The following is a 23,327-nucleotide window of genomic DNA, read 5'->3' as shown; positions in this document are numbered from 1 at the left end:
ATCATTATACATTATAACAGTCTCAAGCTAATGGACTAACATTCAATGAAAGTGGGAAGCATCACAAACACAGAGTGAAGACCATGTAAAGTAAGACAGTGGAAATATGCAATATAAATTACTGTGATGTTATGGAACAAGCAGTTTTTTTTCTTCTGAAAGGCAGTTATTCATACTTTGCTGTAATTATTTCCCAAATCTTTTGTTGGTGTCCTCACCACTGAGCTCTGAGCATCTGTTATAATCCTGAGAGTTAAAAAAAATGATCATTCCCAGATTCCAACACTTACTGAGTCATAAAAACATTCAACTTTGTTTTAAAGGAATAAAATGATGCAGATTAAATTTGATGACTACAGGCATACACAAAGAGCATTTGTGTCATTTACATTATAATAATGTGTTTTGAGCTGGAAGAAAAATGGCTATTGACAATAGTTATTTGATTATCAAGCATTGGATGATGAAATATTTGGAACAGGTACCATTTGAATTACAAACAAGTTGGAAAACATCCACTACAAATGAGTACAGTTGTGGTATTTTTGATTAACTCAACATGTTTGTCATCCTCGCGTCCAACAGCATTCATTCTACCACCTTTAGTCTCTGCTAAAGTTTGTGTCCTGCTGTATCTTTATCATTTGTATGATCTCATAGTCATTAGAACCATGCAACTGTCACAAATAGTTGTCAAGATATTCCACTCAAAGCCAAAATCGTTTACCTAGCGGGAGGAAAAGAGGGTAAACATCACCAGGGTTCATGGAGAGAACACGAATATCTATGACAAATTTTATCCAATCTGTTCCTCTGTTATGAAATTTCACTGTGATCCAAAAGTATCAACCTACTGGTGGCACTGGAGGAAAAGTCACAGCAGTTATGATGATGCATCCTCTGGAAACTATTTCAAGCTGCTGCACTATTATACTGTATGCTTTGGAATCAGTGAAAACAAACAGTGACACGCAGGAGAAAATGTCAGAGGGTCAACAAAGTAGGCTTTTTTCCTCCCCAGGGGACCATGGATGTATATGCATAATTTGATATAATAATTACAATATTGATCAAAACTTTCGTGAAATGCAGCAGCTGAAGACTTACAATGAACATAAAAACAGTAAATGCAGGGGAAATAAAACCCAATAGGTAAAAGAAGGAGATAAAATAAGACAACTGAATAATATTAACAAATTGAGGTAAAGATGGCATATAATAACGTAAATTACTTTCTTATTTGGTATGTAATGTGCTGGCTTCCCTGATGTCTGTGGATGGTGTGTTCCATAGCTTTGGGGCATATTTAACATGGGTTGCAACTCTGTTCTGCTTTTGATTGCTGTTGGGAACGTCCAATAAACAGACAAACAAACAAATAGTGAACAAGGGACTTAGCAATGTAGCAATTGTCTCTATCCAGTTCACAGCTTTATAGACGAGAAGGAGGACCTTCATCAATCTTAAATGTCACAGGAAGCCAGTGCGGAGCAGCTAAACCTGGACAAATGTGCTCTCTCCTCTTGGTTCTATGTCAATCCCAATTTAACAACTGTCAAAATATTTCAATCCGTAGCAGGCTAAAATTTCTATCCCTAGAACCAGGCTGCTCATGTGGCTAAAAAGATGATGTAATCCAGAGACATGGAGACTTTATAATTCAAAAATCTGACTTTGAAGAGAAGGGCAGAACAAAGTGCAGGGCACGGTTCTGCTCTCAGATTAGAAACTGAGAATGAAGGGGTAAAGGCAGCAATGAATGCTTATTTGTCCAGAAGAAAATAAGGACCATTCTAGTTGCCTTATCCTCCAGCCATCCACAAATACACTGCAGGTATAAACCTAAGTATTATCATTACAGGTATTTATTTTGGCTAAGGTGGATGGTAATGTATTGGCTGTAACAATCTGTTGGAATAATAGGCAGTCTTGCACTAGGAGATGAAAAGGTCCCAGTGTTAGTCTAGCCACCGTAGTCCCATGTGCTTTGTTACCTCTGCCACGGAGGTTATGTTTTTACCCCTGTCCGTTTCTATGTTTGTTTGTAAGCAACATTACGCAAAAACTACTTAATTGATTTCCACAAAATTGGTGGAACCATGGTGTGGTTCAGGGAAGAAAGCATTAAACTAGTCAAAGTAAAAGTACAGATCAGGATCAAGGAGCTAACTTTCTTTAACAACGAAATTTGATTGACTTCCCCGGGAATAATTCATGTATCTTCATTTAAAAAAGACAGGTCCGTTTAGAGGACTGATTTCTGTAAGTGAGTGCAATTTGGTGCAGCTTGGTTGAATTGAAGGGGACTGTTGAGCCTTGGCAGAGGTATGCACTCTAGTTAGAGCTGTACTACTATATTGACTGAATAACAGTCAACAGCACACATGCCGTCCTCATATGTTTGTTCTCCATGTAGTGACACCTCGCCTCAGGCTACCACATTTGCAGTATTTTGAACTCACACTTCGCAGGGCATAAAAATGCCAAAGAAGCAGACAACTGTTGTCAAATGAACATTTCAAAGTGCGGAAAAAACTAAATCACTATAGTCTACAAGGTGGCTTTGTTCTACTCTTTCCCATATTTGCGCTGGCTTCTAACTCAATCACTACCATCCACACAGCTTTGATTTTTATGGGAACATATTCTCGCTATTTTTATGCATGCACCAAAGTTACAATTTAGGATCATTAAGTTCGGCGAGAGTCATGTTTATGGGTTGGGGTGGCTTACTTAATATTTCTTAAGCTGCACCGGGGGGAGGATCTTGGTGACATGATGATGGAGGACGAATGGGAAAAAGCACTGTGCAAGGTTTCTCTCACCAACTACTTCAAAGTGTTCGGAGTTTTGCTTCTAAAAGGATGGATTAAAAAAATCTGTGTGGTCTTTATCCCCACCACAGTGGGACGTGTGGCTTGGCTTTGCTCCGCACAGAGGTTCAGATTCAATTACTGACAACATCTAAGTCTGTAATAACACGTAATATTTGAATAACATTAAATAACAGTTTGTAAAATGTTGTTTTCAGGGAGAAATGTTAAAGTTGGAATATTCATCTTTGGAATATTAGACATTTTAGTAACTGTAATTGACTCAAAAACTTAAAAGAAGTTATATAAACTCTGTTTTTATGCTGCTTTTAGACGTATATGTACTGTCACAACACTGTACTGTCATCGTTTATATTTTATTTTAAATGATGAGAGGAGGAAAAAAAAAGCAGCACTCCTTCTTTCGTTCATTAAATCTTTTTGAATAAACAGCTTTTTTTTTTAAAGCAGCTTCTGAAATAACTAAATCAGAGTTTTCAGTGATCCAGCTCTTTAACCAGAGGAATGATCCCGGCCCGAGAAATACAGAATGACAAGCTTTTTTTCAGTTGCTATTTCTGCTCTTTTACATAATATAAGCCTTTCCTATTGCTGGCCAGGGGAAATGAAATGTTTATTATATAACCCTGAGGGCTTTTGCAGAGGGAGGTTTGGTGGACTTAAAGAAAGAATAAGTTCCCCTCTCTTCCCTCAGAAACTTCACTTCCTCCTGTGGCATATGAGTGGCGGGAGGTAGAGGCAGGGTCACAGAAGTAGTGAAGGAGAACTGAGCAGCAGAAGGAATAAGAGAGATGGAGAGGGTAAAGGCAAATGGGATTTAAGATCAGCAGCAGAGTCAGAGAGCTGCCAATCACCTACATGAGTCTTGGCCTCTGTGCTCTGCTGGACATGACAAATCTTAACATCTGCCCAAATAAGCCCCATCACCCAACTGGGATAGTTCTACAGCACATAAAATCATCACACCCTGCCCACTGGGAGGCTTTAAATTGGATGAATGGATCCCAAATCTCTTGAATCTCTTCCTTTTCCTTCCAAGGCTTTGATAAATGAAGGCCAAGCTGAGAGATTTCAAAATAAATGTACTAAGTTGGGCTGAATATGGAAGGTTTACCTGAGGGATTTGCTCTAGGAAACTCGAATAATTTTTCCAAGTCAAAGATTATCTGTGAACCTTTGAGACATGCTTGAGATGTCATTAATGCAAAGCCAAAGAGATGCCACATTTTACCAAGTCTCTTCAAGATGCAGCCTGGCCACACTAATGATAATGTCTTATGTCACTGTCCAGTGGAAGTAATCTCAGTGGTGTGGACAGGACACACTGTCACACTGCCCCATGAACGCTGACTCTAAGAAAATTCTGCAATTTCCTACAGTTACTGTGGCCACAGTGAGTCAGATAATATCCCACTATCACAACCGTCTGAGAGTGAATATAATTACCACGCTCATCTAACTGGTCGTAAAATCAATATTTTCCAGTGTTGTCCTTCCATGACTATAACTGTTCTGAATAGCTAAACGTGGGAAGAACAATGCCGGGCAATCCTTGAAATCTCTCCAGCTTCTAAAGGAAAGAGTCAGATATTCCAAGTGTTTCTGGTTAAATAGTTTATGGTGTAAGAGGGACACTCTTACGTTTTGAATCTTGGGTTCAATAGCTTGGTGTTGCACCTTGTTTTTAACTCCAGCACCTGAAGTAATAACTCAAGGTCTCTATCTTTTTGACTTTTTACATCTACCTCAGTGTATAGGTTATAGGTTGAGGACATGGATTCAAGGCTCAATGAATTTTCAAGTGTGTGTGTTTGTGTGTGCGCTTGCAGGTGTGTGTGAGTGATTGAGTGAGTGAGTGAGTTAGTGTATAGAGAAATGTGGGATTGATGGTGAAGAAGGAAGAATGGTGGAGCAGTAGCTACGAAGTCGGAATGAAAAACCATCTGTCTGGAGGGGTCTAGGGGATGTTGGGTCTGAGGTAGTGACCCTTCCTACCATGATGTCAGAATGATGGCGACAGAGGAGTTACAGGGTAATACAAAATTTGAGGGGAACAACCTGATGTTAAATACCCGTCTTCACTGTGTTGTTAGTAACATATTCCTTTTCCTCGTTTTCTTTACTGTTATTATCCTCATAATATGGAAGTATTATATTATTTTACTTGCATTTTCTTTTTTTCCCCCCATTTGGCTTGTATCAGGAAGGAGACAGAGTGACGCTGGGGGGGGGGGGGGGGGGGGACATCTCTGGGATGCAGAAACACTGAGCCTGGTGTAGGACCTGGTTCCGTGGGGGGAGTGGATACAGCATCATAATGACCAAGCCAAATATTTGTCTAGTCCATATTCTGAGAGCATAATGAAGTCCTTTTACAGAAGGCATCATTGGAATCTGGATACTGATTTTATGCCAGAGAGAGCAGGTTTCACTAGGGCCTGCTGTTTCCACTTAGGCTCCCCTGGTCTCTGGTGGCCCTGACCAAATCAAATACAGAGCCCTGTGTCCAGGAGAAGAATGAATTTCGGCTCTGTCTGACACATGATGATCACTGAATCGGAAATTGAGGTTGGATTTAATCGGAAGATGCATTGCACACCGAGGTGGGATTTTATTATACAGTGAATTGAATAAGAACTCGGCTGGAATTTAAAATTAAGGGTCTCTCCTAGTGTACATGCTGTCGGAGTCCAGTTTTTATGGAGGGAGGAGCCTGGAAGGTGGAATTTCACAGCGCCCGATCCGGCCAGCCTCTCTCTCACATACATATCTAAGACCCTGTGCACACACTTACAGTATATACAGTATGTCTTTTATGCTCATACTCACACAGGTGTGGACTAACTTCCTAGTGCGTTGCTCCTTTCTGATGGTGCCAAGTTGGTCCTGTGTCAATACGCGATGATGCCAAAAAATGTGTCAGGAATGAAAAGAGGCAGAATCTATACTGCCCCAGATTCTTCTGCCCCACTTTAACATATTTCCAAATATTTCTGTTGCAGGCCAGGGTACAGGACTTTGCAGAAATGATCAGGGTTGGGGGAGGGGATGAGAAGTTTGAGTTAGCAAGACTGTCCCCAGCGTTATTTTACTCTAATTGGACCTTAAATGAACAAAACATTCAGCTAAAAGTCCTCCACAGTTTTTCAAAGCAAAGCGAGACAGTTTAATTGGTACAAATAGTTTTACCAGTAATAGAGCACAGATAATTTAAAGTGGCCTTTTAGAATATAGGACTAGATGGTGAAACATCCCTTGTACTTTTGACAGTCTTCTGCAGAATTTGGGTTACCAACTACCAGTAGATTAGCAGGTGTTAGTGGCCATATGTTAGAGACATAGCTTCCCTTAGCACCTGAGCATCATCAAGTGTCTTGGCCTTGTAATTAATGATACAGGCCCAACTTGAGGGTACGCTGGGGCTAAAGGTAAATCTGACTGGCTACTGGCTTGTATAGCAGTACTATGAAGCCACGTCGCCTGCTGAGTAGATCAGACAACATTACCTCTATCGTTTTTAAACTAAACGCTTTCCCATTTGAGAGACTAGGACAAGATGGTACGTTCTGCCGCACTAATGAATGCCTACCGCCAGTTGATGTTATCGAATGTTGGTGACCACCAGCGGAGTATCAGAGTAGCAATGTGAGAGGGTAGCTCATTGTTTAAGTGTCCGGCCCACAACCTGGTTCACTCTCACTCTTCTTGTAAGCCATGTGTATACAGCGATCCTGCTATGTTTCCATCAAGAAGACTCCTCCTTATGCCGCCTTTGCATGTTTACGCTGAACCAAACCATCGGGCATGCTGCCGGCCCAGTGTGACATTTCATCCAGCATGCCCACCATGCCAGCTCTCCCTTCTAAACAGACACTGATTCTGCACTGTGACGATGTCTGCTGCCAAAAAGAAAGTTGGAACAACAATTTTGTGTTCACACCTTTTACACAGAACAGCGAGTCAGAATAAGGCCACAACATTGCCACCTTCAACAGGCTGGGTAAAATAAGCTATAGTGTCAATATCAGCTGACTCTACAAATATGTCAATGCTGCCCGCCAGTGGCCACTAAAGTCTGTTATTATATTAGTTATTTTATATAAAATATTTATAGTATTTTTCATTTGGTTTACTTAGCTACATTTTATGCTTTGGATTGTGTCTACTTGCATCATCTATTTTATTGTGAAATACTTTGTAACTTTGTTTTCAAAGTGTTTTTTTCAATAGAGTAATTACTATTTGAATGAAAAAAAGGAATGGTAGAGGTATTGGCATTTTCAAAAATTATGATAAATATAACAAATTGATAAATTCTTTTTACTAAAGCCGTCTTAAGTTCAGACATGTCTTGCGGAGGATCTTCAGGGAATTGAGTCTCCACACTTTGCCTTTCACACATGCAGCCTGAAGTTCTTTGCTAAAACGTGTTCACAACAGCAACAAATAGTCCACAGGATTTATATGAGGGGTGGTGCAGAGGCAGGATTTAATGTAAGAATTCTGATGCAGAGATTACGTGGTTGTGTTTACAGCACATCAACAACAGCTTCGCCTATTATCTTCACTATGAGATTTTCTTTTTGGGTTTTTCATTCTTTCGTCAACCCCCCCTCTTGCTTGCCGTGAATCCTGTAGAGGATCCCCTGCTGTGTTCTCACATCGTCTCCTCTAGACTTTAAGCTTATACTAGTAGGCGAAAACCTTGCGAAAATCTGCAGAAACTCAAGAGGCTCTCACTTGCATCGTTGCATTCACACATACACCTTTGGAGAAACTGCAGAGGTATTTCTGGAGTAAAGGCCATCTCTAGAAGCAGCTTTAATTTGAGCCATTGTCATGAAAAATGACAATGAAAAAGTTTAAATAAAAAACTTTTTCATTGTCATTTTTCATGACATTTTTATGTTAAGATGCACAATAAGGTAAAAAGGAGAGCTGCTAGGACAGTTAAAAAAAAGAAAGAAAAATGATTTCTAACCATTCAGCCAAAAGAAAAATACACAGCCCTCCCCCTTTCGGAACCCCCCCTCCCTCCTAATAATTTGTGTACAGTCACAGTTACAATCCATTTGCAGCAGTTGAGCAGCTTCCCAACTCTCAACCTTGAACACATAAATACAGTAAGAAAATAGCAAACATTGCAGAAATCCAACTAAAAACAGCACATGGCGGAAACTCAGCTCCATATTCGACTCTTAAACAAGTGAAGGTCTGTGTGGTGTTAGCCAGGTCCGTGAGCCTGCCACCCCCCTGTAGGTTATTCTGGCATTATTATGAGAACCCAACATGCTCATTATGGTTGTGGCACTGTTTTCGGGGTGGTTGTCTACTCTGGTGAGCCAGCGCTGGAAATGCTTGTGGTGAAGGAATGAGAGGGCGACAGAGAAAGACGCACAAAGGGAAGAGAGAAAAGGAAACAGGGCGCGATGAGGACAAAAGTAAAGAAGATAATGAACAATCAGAAATTAAAGACAAACAGAAATAGAAGGAGAAAGGGAAAGGCACCGGAATGAGAATGAGAGAGCGACAGAAACAGCAGACGCAAGTCTGTTTGACCACTTTCCACCTCCCAGTGCATCACGAAAACCATCCCTACACACAGGAAGGAGACAGAGCCGGGAACACAAACAAGTGGACAGAACCACCTGTAAAGGGAAAAACACAAACCACTGAGACGCTCCACATATACACACACATGCTCCTGTGCATTCACACACATACACACACACACACACACACATTCCTGGTATGAACGGTCTTCTTGTGTGCACTGGAGCTGAGAGAGACAGCACTGTCTGGTTCACCGCCACCACCTCCGTAACCTCTGCCACTGCCCAGCATGAAAACACACCTACACAGAGGTGACTGTCTTTACTACCTATTTATTTGTTGAGTGACTTGAGGTTATTATATGTCTTCACATGCTCTGGAAACACTACTGTATTATTGATTTAGCTAGTATCTTTCCTTAGATATTTTAAATCGTGAATGTTTTATAGTTCCCAGTGTTTTTTCATAGTTTTACTTTTATTCATGATCATTTAACTAATAAAGAGCTTTGTCCCCCTGAAACTAATCAAAACATGAAACTAACAGCAGTGACATCAGATACATGTAAATCATAAGAAATATGTGAACACCAAACAAAGGGCCAGTGCTAAATTTTCTTACATTTCACTCTGCAAAACATTTTATTGGTTGTTTGTGTGTATGTACAGTTCACAGTTCACTGTAAACACTGATATGCAAACAGCCTGTGTTGCTGTATTACTCTTGCTGTGCATCAAAGAGCAGTTTTGTGTCCTCACTAGGCCCAGGCTGCAATTTGGGCTCAAGGCGTGGCCCGGCACCCATTGGGCTGTGTCCGCCCTGAGTACCAGTAATGACCCCTTCCCTATGGGGAACGTTTGATCTGGGCTGCCTGTGTGCTTCAGCAGGGCCTATTTCTGGAGCGTGGGGGGGATAAAGGGAGCTTTCAGACGTGGTGCCAATGACCATAATTAAGCAGCTTTAAGGGGTGGCAGTGAGCGCGCTCGCAAGCGCAGAGTTTGTAATTTGCAATTTGGGGGCAGAGTCGCTGTGGCTCATTGGAAGTACATGGGAGGGTCGGGTGGCACCCGGCGCTAGAACACAAGGGACAGAGTGTGTGAAGGGGACCGTAAAGAGGACGTTAATGACTTGTGTCCATTAGCACCCACCCCTGAGGCCGGCTGACCAACGGTCTCGAGCTGAAGTACAGAGAGATCGCCGTAGCAATCGTTCCCCACCCTGACAAGGTGTCATTCAAGATGACCTTCAGCACTCAAGGCCTCTTGTCAGTCGGCTCAAAGAGAGAGCTCGGATGGACCCAAGTCACCAGCATCCTTACTCTGTCGCCTCCTCAGCCAGTAGTTTACTGCGAGCAGCCGTCATGTCAACAAGCAGTTTGTCTAAATATCTCTCCATACTGTGTTCGGCTATACTCATATATATATATATAGTGAGTTTAAGGTGGTTTTAAAGTGATAAAATCTGACTTCAGAAACCATCCAAGCATTCACCTCAAATTGATTTAATTACAGTCAAAACAAATTCTTTATCTGATAGGCAAGTGTGTGTTTCTCTAAAATGCTCAGGGCTGTTACTTTGGCTGAGGGGGGAGTGCTGTTCATTCATTGACCCTGTCAGTTAAAGGACACGTTCACTAACACTAGTCAGACCACTAGTCAAAACTAAACCAACCTCAGCAACAACATATCTCTGCGGCATCAGTTTGCTCCTCACGCTCCTCTCCGCACTGTGGATAATAACCCACAGTGCGGTTGCTGTGAAACACTTTCTACTGTTGAAGAAGTCCTCATGTAACTACTTCCTGAGAGAAGCACAAGATGTCTCATCACCCTGTGTAGTGTACATGTTCATGAAACATTTCAAACAGATGTCAGGTGGTATTTACTGGCTATAGTGTCTCTATGGAGGTCTTTGGTAGGCAGACCTCACCCTGACCCCTCTTAAGGCAATTGGGGCTGATCCAGGTGCTGCTCACCCGCCATGTCTCCATTAACACGTGTCCAACGCGGTGGGTAAAACTGACGTCTGTATGAGCTGGCCCAAGCTTCTGCACTGTGTTTAAACCACGTTATGACAAGGTTCTTGTGTGCCTGACCAAATAAGAGAGAGATAACCCAGAAAATTACAATATATGTGGGTGGAGGCTCAGGGAGGTAGCTCAGGAGGCAGAGAAGGCCGGCCACTAAGCTCCGTGGTTCCATCCCTGGATCCTCCAAACTGCATTTCGAAGTGTGCTTTGGCAAGATACTGAACCCCAGATTTACAGTCTATGAATGGTGTGTGATAGAAAAAGTGCTTTATGAATGTGTGTGATTGGGTGAATGGAACTTGTACTATAAAACTGGAAAACCATATGTGTGACTGCTTCAGTACTCAGTCCCCTTTCAATCCCCTCATTTGTCTCTAAGGGGGGATGAAAGCGAGTTTAAAAAGTCTCTGTTTTGCTGATTCACTCTCACACATCTCACAGCTATTTATGAATACAGTCAATATCTGTTAGCCTTTTCATATATCTTACATTTATATTTCTAAAGGGGAGCTGAGATTTACTTGTAAAAGTCAAACTATCTCTTCTGCTGATCAATTCTCAAAACTCTGTGGACGGGTGTCACCGGGGTTCATTCATTTGCCTCTCCAGTGCATGGGGCTCTGGGTCGGAGCCATGTGGCCACCCCCCTGGAGTAGGCGTGTAGTTGCTCGCCACAACCGCTGGGTCTGTAACTTGACACCTGGCCGCGCGGTGCGCTCTGCCATCGCTTTACCCGCAGAAAGCCTATTTAAAAAGGAAAGGGATGAGTCCTGCGCTCCTGACTCCGTAACCCCCCTCTTGAAGGACCCAGCTTTCTCTCCGGCTGCGCGGCCCTCGATCTGGATCGGCATAAATGAATGAAACACAGGGGAATATCGACAGACAAGCGCGCAGGAAAACTCTCTATCAGAGCGGCCTGCCAGTGCCAAGAGGAATTTATGTCGGGCTTGACAGGCACATCAACGTGAGTTCTGTCCTCTGGAAGTTCATCTCCAGCTTGTCAAATGCGTAAAACGGCGACCGGTGCCTTCTGCTGCCCCCCTCGCAAAGGAGTCACGCTGTGATTAACGGATCAGGTTTTTGACTGCCGGGACAAATGAATACAAATGAATTTAGGCACCCGAAGGAGAGATTGCAGAACCTCTCATCTAGACACAAAGTAAGTGAACATTTGCTTCTCATACATTTTCTTTCAGCGTTTGCTCTGATGAGAGGATGTTGCGGAGAGCTGAGCTGTGAGCGCGCACTGACACGGTCTGAGTTACAATCCAGGGAACTGTTGCGCTCCGTGTGCGTAAAGCTGTGATGTGCCGGCTGGCTGTGGTCCAGGAGTGATGTCCACTGGGGACCACTGAGGCTTTTGTATGGGCTCTGTTTAGACCATGCATTTGTCACCTTTTGTCTAATGGAATGACATTAAGCGTAATTTTGCCAAAATGGCTCAACGTTTTAACCCCCCCCCCCCCCCCTCATCAAATGTTAATTTTAATAGTACTGTAAAAAGAGACCAAGATAATAATGAGGTTTATTTGGTGACAACGTTTGCATGTTATATTTAATATAACCTCCTATCTATGTTTACTGCAAGACAGATCGTGATTAGGGCATTTCATTGTTCTGAAGGTATTTTCCATAAATACTTATGCAATGGATGCATGTAGATGTTTTGCTAAACAGTGTTTAAGAAACGGACTCATGTGGTAGAGCGAGCAAAACATCAGACCTTTATTCGGATCTATGAACTTTAATTAGAGGTTTCTCAGCATCCACTTTGGGAGGATGCTTGCCATGTTTTCCTGCTTACGCAGCCGCTTTTACGCACTTGAAATGATTGTTTTAAAAGGAAGAATGAGATTACTATCTTCAAAGAAAAGACTATAATTATTATTAGGAAGGTAAAGTAAATGACATCAGCTTATTCAACAGGCTACATTCCCTGAAAACAACCACTTATCGATGCATTTAAGCAAACACCTGCGAGTTTTACTGCTCTGGTTCATAAAGTCCAGATGTTGTATGCAAGTGTTTACAGCATAACTTTTCACAGACAGTGAAAAACTCATCGGGCCGTTGTAATATATTGAGCTTGGTGCTGGGTTGGCTACAGCAGCAGCCAGCTGTTGCACAATTGACGTATACAAGTCATTCATTCGTATGCAATTCTAACATTTCAGTAATATTTGGCTTTATTGCGCTATAAACATCTGGTTCAGATAGTGGCAGAGATAGTTGGGGCACAGTCTTCTTGAAAGTGGAAGACATTTGACCTGGTTTTTCTATTAATAAAGTTTTACAAATGGCATCAGTTGATCACACCTCCCTGCATGTTCCAAAGAAACATCTGTCATTAGAAAAGAAATATAAGAATGGCTTAAGGGGGTGTTTTTCCTGACAGATATAGCCATGGATCAACAGTGGTATATCTACATCATTCATCATTCACATTTACATGAGTTGAGATAAATGACCGTCTACCTGCTATGCGATTCGCCTTATGTCCACTTGGTGTCGCCCTCCATGTCAGACTCCTGTTTTTTTACATGCAGGTATTTATGTTCAATGCTTTGATTCTTTTAAAAGTTTTTACAGCAACTACACATTCAGCTTTTTTTTATTTTTAGATGTAACATACAGACACTTTGTGAGATAGTCACTGTTGTTCTTATAACAACAATTTTGCTTATAATAATAAACACAATAACTCTTAGTGATTCCAAGTCTCGCAGTGTATCATAATGAGTCATGTACATTTCACAACTTTCATCTCCTCTCAAACCCGAATACTTCTGACAAAGGTTACATGATAAAAAGAAATTAGTCATAAACTGTCTTAAGTGAGAGATTACTTAATTGCAGGGAAACTGTTCGTTCATCAATAGGAATTTTCCTGTGTGTGTGTGTGTGTGTGTGTGTGTGTGTGTGTGTGTGTGTGTGTGTGTGTGTGTGTGTGTGTGTGTGCGTGTGTGTGCGTGTGCGTGTGTGTGCGTGTGTGTGTGTGTGTGTGTGTGTGTGTCTGCGCTCTGGGGGCAGAGAAGGATCACCTTTGGGAAATCCTTTCAGGGAATCAGTGAGTAAAGTCCAAGCTTGCGGAAAAAAACTACACTGGCCCCTCAGTGGCTTCTTCCCCACCTCTGGCTGGTCGTTGGCCTGCAGACAGACAGATGCTGTTTTGAGTTTGTGTGAGTGTGTTTTGGTGTGTATGTGTGTGGAGAGTGGCCGATGGTGTTGTTGGGGTCGAGAGGTTAGACTCATGGTTTAGACATGGATGATGCAGTCGCGTTTTTCGGAAAAATAAAGACGGTGATGGTGGAAACATCTTGGGGTGGTGGGGGGGGGTTGATGATTTATAAAGAAGTATAAAAGGGAGGTAGAGCTGCTTGGTGGAAACATGCCATTGATATTCTTTAGATTAGACCATATAATGAGGCACATGTTTACCTACTTAAAAATATGAGGAGTGAAATTCCTCGATTATTACAAACATATTCTGACCCCCTCTCTCCATCTGCCCAGTCACACAAATGGCATCCTTCCACTATTGACTGTTAAATAACTTTTTCATGGTAAAGTAGACGTGTGTGCTCATCATAGTTCAGACGAGCTGGTGTGAAGAGAAAGATGGTATCAGCACCTCCCATCTTTGAAATGTGAGTTCAGCGACTCACAGCAAATAATCTAGGTTTGACTCTAAGGTTTAATGCATGACTCAGGAAGAAGCATTGTTCATCTGGCCCGTATTTTGTCCAATCATTGAGAATTCCCTTTGGGAGTTGTGTCATGTAGCTCATTGTTGCATGTATGAAAACCATACCAGACATGTTTAGTTACACATGGCAGCCTTACTGATTTAAATGTCCCCTGTGCACAAATCCACCTGGTGCAACATCCTTCAACATATACCCTGTCACACACACTTCCTAATGAAAATCTGAAGAAGCTACACTCAAATTTGTAATATGAAAAGCCAAAGAAATCAGCGCTGTTGCCCAGGAAACTTGATCCAGCTTCCACACATGTAAACAGCTTGAGGGACAGAATGAGTGTTATTTGCTGCAGCAGAAAAGAAAAAAAAAAAGTCAGCATTCATGACTCATTTTCAGAAAGCGGATCTCTCCTCAGCTGATAAGAAACTGACTGTGGCTGTATCCACCTGGGAACGTCTGGGAGCTACATACACACACACACACACACACACACACACACACACACACACACACACACACATGCACATACACACCCACATCCTGAGGAACCAAAGCCAGTTGTATTTTGGGTCGATTGTGCTTTAGCTTTATTGTTAACAAGGAGATAGAAGAGCAGGAGATAGATGCCACAAACACACATACAGTATAAGCCCACAATCACACGCACATACACTAACATAAGTACAAACATTCTGATTGTGTACATTCGCCACATATTGACCTAGGGGTTGTTTGAAGTAATATTTTCTAAACAGAAAGAGAAGACATCTGTGCACAAAAGTAGCAATTAGACAATGTGTATGGTGTCCTTGGCCCTCGACCGCTTCCCTGTGTCCCACCAGCCACAGCTGCTATACACATTTTCTCCCCCCCCCCCCCAACTAGTGTGTGACCATGTGTGTCTGGATGACCTCCAGCGGTAAACAGTGGCTCCCCTGCCTGTCACCAGATCTCGGTCCCCCACTGAGCGCTCAGTCCACTTGCCAATCAGTCTCCTTTAGCTTTACTGCACACCTGGATGTGGTGAGGGTGTTGAGAGAGAGCATTTTTCGTTTTTGTTTCGTGTGTATGTGTTTGTGCGTGTGTTGGTTTTGGGGAGGAGGGTTGATGGATAAGACCACTATATTTATGCCTTACAAACCACAAAGTGAAGCTTTGTGTGTGTGTGTTTTGGAAAGAAGTGCACTGAGTTGTAAGTGCTTTAGCAGAATCCACTTCCCATTTGTTATTCTCATATCAGGGGTTCAGTTGCAAAGTGTCTGTTTTTCTTGAATCTGTGATTTGGTGGGATGCAAAAACAATGATCATTCAGATCACTTTCGTTGTCACTGGAAAAATCTGTTTTGTAATCTCAGTCTATGTCCTGGTTTTTGTAGTCTGTTAAGACACATGCCATTGATTTTTTAACAGCAGCAGTTGTGTCTTCAATGAAGCAGAATTTAGGATTTGTTCAGGAAGTTCTTCAAAGTACTGGTAGTTAATACACACTTTACAAATTCTATATATGGAGTTGATGTACGCATTAAAGACATATTCCTGTTACCACGTTTTGAAAATCCCTTTGACCTGTTGGTCTGTTTGACCAACTTTACAAAAATCAAATCCTAAAAAAACAGTCAATATTTATAGTAGCTAGTTAAACCATTGATTAATACATTATTTTGATATATATGGTTATTAGAACATGTGAAACCATTCATATTTATTGGATCCACACACTGATATCATTTATAAATGATTTGTTACCAAACAGAAAGGTTAAACACCAGAAATAAATTGGATTTTTATCCAACCTGGCAACCTAAAATCTGTTAATAAAGCATCAGAGTTATTAGATCTACAATTATTTAAATATGAATAAAAAAAATCAGCTTGAATGTGATACATTTATAAAAGTACCTAAGTGTCTGTTTCTAATGTCCTTTCTACTCTTCCCACAGGAGAGCCCTACTGCTCTGCACCGTTTTATATTGTACTTGTTACCTGGGACTTACACAAGTACACTCTGAAGGTAAGACATGAATCCCACTCCTTTCCACCTATTTTCACTCATTCACTCACTTCCCTGCCTCAGTCTCTTTCCTCTCTACTGAAAAGTTTAGAGCAGAACAAAAAAAGAAAACAGTAAAAAAAAAAAAGATTGGTACACTGGAGGGATTTTGTAGTTATTCTTCACCCGTTTGGTCATTGCCCAAGTACGTAAACACATTGCTATGAGAATTGGGCCAACCGTTGCCATGACAACAAGTGTTGAGTAAGCTAAGTTGAGTGAGTAAGGGAGGGATCAGGTCATAGATACAGAGCAAGACCATTACAGAACAAAAAAACCTCTCAAATCACTAATGGCTCAGTTCTGCTACACAGAAACTGTTCTGACGGCAATCAATATATTTACAATTGCCACAATGCTTATTGTTTATCTGTCTGGTTCTCAACATAATGTTTTCATTCTATCTACGCTCTCATAATGTTGTTTCAGATGCAGCGGGCAGATGGTTTCAGTAAAAAAGTATTTTCCAAAAGTATTTCATTCAGCAGGCGGTGGAGACCAAAACAGAGCTATAGCAGAATAAATTGTGGATTTTCATTCATCAGGTGGCCAAAACAAAAGCTTCAACTAGATGATAAAGTTGCATCGGAACTACAGGAAGAATAATGTAGTGCTGGGAGTTTGCGATATCTAATTAAAAGTTGATTATATGCCTGTCTTTCCCTAAGGAGCCAAACATTTTCGAATAAGGTGCAGCATCAAGTAGGAATTGATGCAAATATAAAAAAGATCATGTTGTATTTCCTGCAGTATTGATTGCTCTAATATTGACAAAGAGTCATCCTCTATGACCATTGTACTGCTTTTTACTTTTTCTTTGATTTATTTGAGTTACTTTTCGTTCCGTTTTGAAGGTTTTCCCCTAATGAAAAGTTACAGTCCAGTGAATTGGCCCCTTCTCTTCTCTAGTTATTATGATTAAGACTGACAGGGGCACAGGGTGCAATAAGCCCGACACAGTGACTGAAAACTGACGGCAGACAGAACCAAATATCACTTCAGTTAATTACGACAAGGTTGAAACCTTTTTTCCCCCCAAATTCCAATTGTTATTCGGTTTACAACGTCAACACTCTTCATGGCTCCTGTAATAAGCTATGTAAAAGCTTCCATCTGTTATTTTAAGTGATGGCTTATTACATTTACCACCCACACACACCTCCACTATCTCATGTTAGACTTAAAAAAAACTAATATGTCAGGTGGACACAACATTAAAACCTTTCCTAGATGGAAGTACAAAAGTAGAGAGTGTGTTTTCTTTCAATTCTGAAACAGTAGCTCTGCTCCTCACACAACCACCCCACCACACACACTGCGGATCAAGGAAAGGCTAAGTATTTTATAGAGTTAAAAAGGCAGTGTATGAAGCATATTAAAAGAGTTTGATTAAAGTTTCACTGTTTTCTGATGGAGAAACCTTTGGCATTTCTCTATGACACTTTCTTGTCATTTATGAGCTATTTAAAAAAATGCATTACACATAAAGTAACATCTATGGTTTGATTCCAGTCGGAGGCCTTCGCTGCTTGTCATATTCTCTCACCTTATTCATTGTCTCTCTGTACTGCAAGCTGTCAAAAACGTAAAGTTCAGTTGCACGCTACCACGGGGTCCGTGTTTCATACTGGCCATAGATGAATGATGCATGTCATTTTCTGCCTGTATCTCTCTCCAAATAAAAACCAAATGCCAAATAAATTAGTCCCTGATTGAAACTATGTGAGAATGCCAAGATTGTCATCCATTTAACAAGTGTCGACTCCAAAAGTAATAATGTGGCAATACATGCTATGAAGATGAATCTTCTGTCAAGAAACATCATAAATGTCTACAGACAAGCGCTGGCCAGTCCAAGTGAGATGATTTGACTGTGTTTGAATGTATGAGTGACTTCATCTTCTACAAGGGATAACATTTCAGAGTGAAGAGCCTTGGATACTCTCTCTGTCCTACTTGAGTAATTTGGCAGAGAGCGAGGCTATGAACTCCAGCCATGTGTTAAACACAAGTCTGTGTGTGTGTGTTCACATCCACACAGTATTCTGTTTATCTACAACCATATAGGTTAATGTATGCCCCAGTAATAGTGCATGTGGTATTAAAGTAAAAGGTTTGGAAACAGCGGTCTACGTACAGATGCATGTAATGCCCCCCCATGCTTTTCTGCCAAATCCTGTCCTGTCCCTTTACTGCAGAGGAGACCACACAGAGAGGCTAGACTTTTTGGATGGGTATACACCGAATCCCATGTAGGTCTTGTTTAATCAGCAACTTTTATAAAGCCCCGAAGGGAAAGTCTTACAGTCCTGTACAGTGCAAGGAAAGACGGGGGTATGTAGGAGGCATGCCTACATTCAGATCACTTTTGACAGGGCCAAAAAACCTGTTTTGAAGATATAATTTGACAAATGAATGATGCTTTCACAGACATATCAGTATTGACTTAGAATTTGATTTCACAGAACAAAGAATAAGGAAAACGTGTATTTCCTAAATTGTTATTTTCAATATATTTGGTTGAGTGTGTGTTATGAGATCTTAAAGTCATTGGCAGTTTTTTAAACATATATATAAGCCGATTTTGGCATGGGCCCCACAAAATCCAATTCGATCATGCGCTAGTGTGATGTTTGAGTGTAATGTTGTTTTAAATCCACTGCAACATTTGTTAAAACTTGTTATGTATTAAAAGTCGAGTCTGGACAGATCAGTTTGAGTGAATTTGTTTTACATGATATATGCAAAACAGTTCTCAGATGCTTTCTCCCTTAAGCCTAGTTACTTTATAACTACCACTATTATCTGTGATCAGATTCATATTCAATACATTTTATTAGACTTTATATGCAATTGTATATTTATTTATATTCTAAGTCTGATGCCCCACAGTGGTCTATTGATGCATGGCTGGTATTATAGAAGGACAAGCATCTCATTGAAGCGCATGCTCTCTCTCCAGCTCATGAGCTATTGTTGGGACTGACCATCTGCCTTTCCCCTCGTCTTTTCCGCTTTCTGTCATCTCATCAACATTGCATGTCCACTTTTCTGGCTCATCACAAGCAGGGCTTCTGTACACATGTCCCCATTAAACAAGACCCAGTGAAAACAGGTCAGAGCGAGCCCAGAAACAATAAAGATGGTGAGGGGCCTCTGTCAGAGATCATAGGTCATATGGAGAAACACTGGGACCACTAAGACAGAAACACTGAAAGGAGGGTCAGCTGAGAGGATGCAAACTGTATTCTGCTGCACTGACTCGTGGTGAATGTCCAAACTGACTATTGACAAGGAGAGCAGAGAGGAAGAAGGAGAAGGGGGATGCTGTCGGATGATGCCAATGCCCTCTGGTTCATTAACCCCCTACGGCCTTAAAATAAAGAGGCCATGCCTTGATATCACTGAAGCAACCATTTCCAGCACTAATACTTCCGCATACTTTAACACGCAGGCGGATTTGTTAATTGATGTGGACATTTTTACAGAAAATCTACATTTAGAGACTGAACTCTGCCCTCTGTGGCTCAAAATTCTCAGTGAACACAGTGAAGATTAGGTCCTTAGGATTAGGTCATTTAGCCTGATTGTGCATTCCTGGTATTGGCTGCTTTGGCCTTGACTGAGCCCCTTCACAATAACCTCTACAAGCCGTCATGTTCCTGACGACAAAGTGAACACCAATGACAAATTCTTGGGACTTTGAATCGCTACAAGAAAATATGTACAGTGAAGGGATACATATATCTCATGCATTATTTTCTCTCTGTCTCATGAGTAGTTGAATTTTTGTAACTTGATATCTGTAAAAAATAGCAAAAAACACAAGCATAACGAAACAGCATGACATCTCACCGAACAAAGACAGGACCAGTTAGATAAAGCTCATACAATTGCAACTGGTGTACTTTGATTTAGCTTTGAAACTTTAAATTATTTTTGTTTCCCTAAATGTTCAAATGTGGCCACATTAGGATTACATTGTGAATTTTATGCCTGCATGGAAATAAACTCCTTGTACCATGGGGGCACTTTGTTGTGTGGCTGCTTAAAGCTGCGTTATGCTTCACAAGAGTCATACAATGAAAGTTATGCCACAACTTGCAGTGCTGCAGAGAAGCATAATTCTGCAAAAACCACTGACATTTGAAACAAAAGCCACCACAGCACCATCTACCCACTAAGACACACAAACCAACCAGGAGCAGTCCATGATCCCCAACCGTCAGCCTAGTTTTATGTCTGTCTGGACCTATACATAGTTATTTAGTTTGGTCTAAAGTTGCAGTAGACAGCTCACAGAAGCAGTTTGGTGGTCCCGAAGCCCAACGAGTAGTTTATTATTCTTTTTATGTCATTTTTTGTTTCAACTACCTTTTTTCCATCTCTTCACCCTGCGGAGTATATTCTCCCTTTCTATGTGAACTGCTGTTCTGTGTTGGCTGAGAGATGAGTGGGACAAGATGTATGGATGTGATGCTGCCATGCCTGTCATGTGGTTCTGTTTGGTTCATATAAAGTTTTGTAAAATTGGAATGTAACCCAGTGTAGTCAATCAAACTGCCACTTGCAAAGATAGATCAGACATTTAGCTGAGCCTCACTCGTAGCAGGGAGAGCAAATTCTCACAAAGAGCTCAGAGAGTAAATTCTCACCGAATACCCTTTAAAGTTGAAATCTAATATTTTTCTTCTGAATGATTGTTTTCATTTATGTATTTACTTACTGTTGCATAAGTGTTTGTTGTCCAGTGTCCATGTCTCTACCCATCAATATATATTAATATCTCCATATCTCCATTTTTGCCACATATAGTACAAAACTTTTAAGCCAGATGAAAAGTGTAAAACTAATCACTCGCCTGTGCCCTTACAACTGCCCTGCCATTGTCCTTGTGTAATGAAAACTTCCCCTTTCGCATCCATGCATGAAGCCATTTTTCCTTTCCAGGTTTAGAAGAGACTGCAATAATAGGCTTTTGATTTTCCCTTTTGACCGACGGCACTGGTGCGTGGCCTTCATTAACAAGCCTGTCATAATTATTTGCAACTCTAACACTGCTCTCCTCTCCATCTAGATGTGGACATCCTCCAAAAGTTGGGGCTTAAGGGAGAAAAGCCGTCACGCTCGGTGCCTGCAGGGGTCATTCCATTCAGATCAGGGATCATCATCAACCAGCGGGCACACATCGAGGCTCCATTGCACTCAGTCTTCCCAGCAGCCGTCGGACCCAACTTGGCACTGGTCCTGAGTGTGCGCTCACACCGTGTCAACAGTGCTTTCCTCTTCACCGTTCTCTCAGACCACAGGAAGATCCTTCTTGGTCTGCAGCTTGTACCTGGAAATCTGGTCCTTCACACGGGACCGAACACCTCGGTGGCACTGCCCTATGAGCCCCATGATGGTCAGTGGCACCAGCTTGCAGTTGGGATTAATGGACGGAGAGTGACTCTATATGCCTCCTGCGGAGAGCAGAGTGTTCATGCAGACTTTGGGTCGGACAGTGATGAGGGACTCGCTCCAGAGCTCCAGGGCTCCTTCCTGCTGGGGCGGACAAGCCAGCAACAATACTCAGCACACTTTGAAGGAGCCATCTGCCAATTTGATCTGGTCCCTTCTGCACAGGCAGCTCACAACTACTGCAAGTACATTAAGAAACAGTGCAGGGAAGCTGACACATATAGGCCTAACCTTCCTCCCCTGCTTCCAATCCTACCACGAGAAACAAACATCACAGCCACCGCTGCTACCCCTAAACGTAGTGGCCCAGAAACGGCCAAGAAGGCCACAGGGCAGAGCCTTGCCAGGAGTGTTGCAGCCGCTGCCTCAGCTGTCAGATATGTAGCTTCCACCCAAACAATGAAACCCAACCCTGGGACCATTCCTACACCCCTGCTGGGAACTGTGATGCCAGTCACAGTCCAGCTAGGTTTGGCCTCGCCGCCTCCGAAGGCCAGGACAGAAACAGTCACAGCACCACTCAGGACAAGAGTACCCTCCACCAAACCACCAATCCCAAGACCCACGACTTTTAAAGCTTCAAATCAGAAACCCTCCAAACCTACTTCCCCAAAGCCCACACCTCATAACACCACCAAAAGGACAATCTCAAAAACAGACAACAAGAAAAAACCTACAATTCCAGCCACTACCAGCACCAAACCTTCCAAGACAAAACCTGACTCTACTTTATCAGACCAAGATGCAGTCCCAAAGAAACCACAACCCACCACAGCCAAGAAAGCATCTCCCAATCCTAAAGTTACAGCATCCAAAGCGACTCAGTCCAAAACCAAAGCAAATTCTGTCAAAGTTGTCCCTTCAAAACCAACAATATCCAAAGTCAACCCCTCAAAATCCACAATCTCTAAAATTATGACTGCCAAAACCTCCAAGCCAACGATCAAACAGGTCACCAAGCCCAAAACAACCAAGGCTCCAGTCACCCCGCCTACGACCAGACCTTCATACAGCACAGTAACACCACCTGCTACTGATGGCTTCCAGAGCTGGGAGGTGCCACCTACTCAGTTATCCCTGCTAGCTGGACCTGTAGGACAGAAAGGAGAGGTCGGCTTATCGGTAAGCACCGCAAGTGTGTTGGGTTGTTCTAGTGAAAGGTATTGTGGGACTGTGCCATGAAAAAGGGCAAATTGACACTGCAGAAACACAGAAGTTTAGTGAGAGGCCATGTTTGGGGATCATTTAAGGTCAAAGCAAGAATATGAAAGAATGCTTTAAGTCATATCAGAAGCTAGTGACAGTGTAAAAGAGCTAAATTGATGTAAAATTGTCTTTTTTGGCTCCGGTCAGGCAAGGCAGAGATGATATGACAGTATACGCATATATGGAAAGCAGGTGAGCGCCAAAATCTTCAGGATAAACCAGGAATACATTTTCTACAAGATTAAGATGATGAGGCGATGACTCAGCTGTTGTGGGGGGTGACTTTGATATAGCAAAGAACTGAAAGGGAATGAACTACTTCCTTTAGAGACGTCCAAGCCTCTTCTGGTCTTTGTGACCTTTGACAAAACGGCTCTGGGGCTGTAAATAAGAGACAACAGAGATACTCTATGTAGGTTAATGTGGCACTATTTCCATTGCCATACAGGTAAGAAATCCTGCCTTTCTTCTCCTTCCTTTTCCTCGTTTCT

The 23,327-nt window shown here is 41.9% G+C and overlaps 1 protein-coding gene across 1 annotated transcript in view; it reads left to right on the top strand.

Moving 5' to 3' along the window:
* The first annotated feature begins 11,147 nt into the window (after positions 1 to 11,147).
* The window catches only part of col27a1a (collagen, type XXVII, alpha 1a), a 65,224-nt gene continuing 53,044 nt past the window's right edge, over positions 11,148 to 23,327 (top strand). The window contains exons 1-3 of the mRNA XM_053447742.1: positions 11,148 to 11,575; positions 16,061 to 16,131; positions 21,248 to 22,752. Of these exons, the coding sequence (XP_053303717.1) occupies positions 11,523 to 11,575; positions 16,061 to 16,131; positions 21,248 to 22,752 (1,629 nt within the window). The 5' untranslated portion in view covers positions 11,148 to 11,522. The remainder of the gene's footprint in view (positions 11,576 to 16,060; positions 16,132 to 21,247; positions 22,753 to 23,327) is intronic.

Source organism: Pleuronectes platessa, chromosome 19, assembly GCF_947347685.1.
Source record: "Pleuronectes platessa chromosome 19, fPlePla1.1, whole genome shotgun sequence".
Classification (NCBI taxonomy): domain Eukaryota; kingdom Metazoa; phylum Chordata; class Actinopteri; order Pleuronectiformes; family Pleuronectidae; genus Pleuronectes; species Pleuronectes platessa.
The sequence above is the reverse complement of the archived record's forward strand: the minus strand, read 5'-3'. Positions and strand labels throughout refer to the sequence as shown.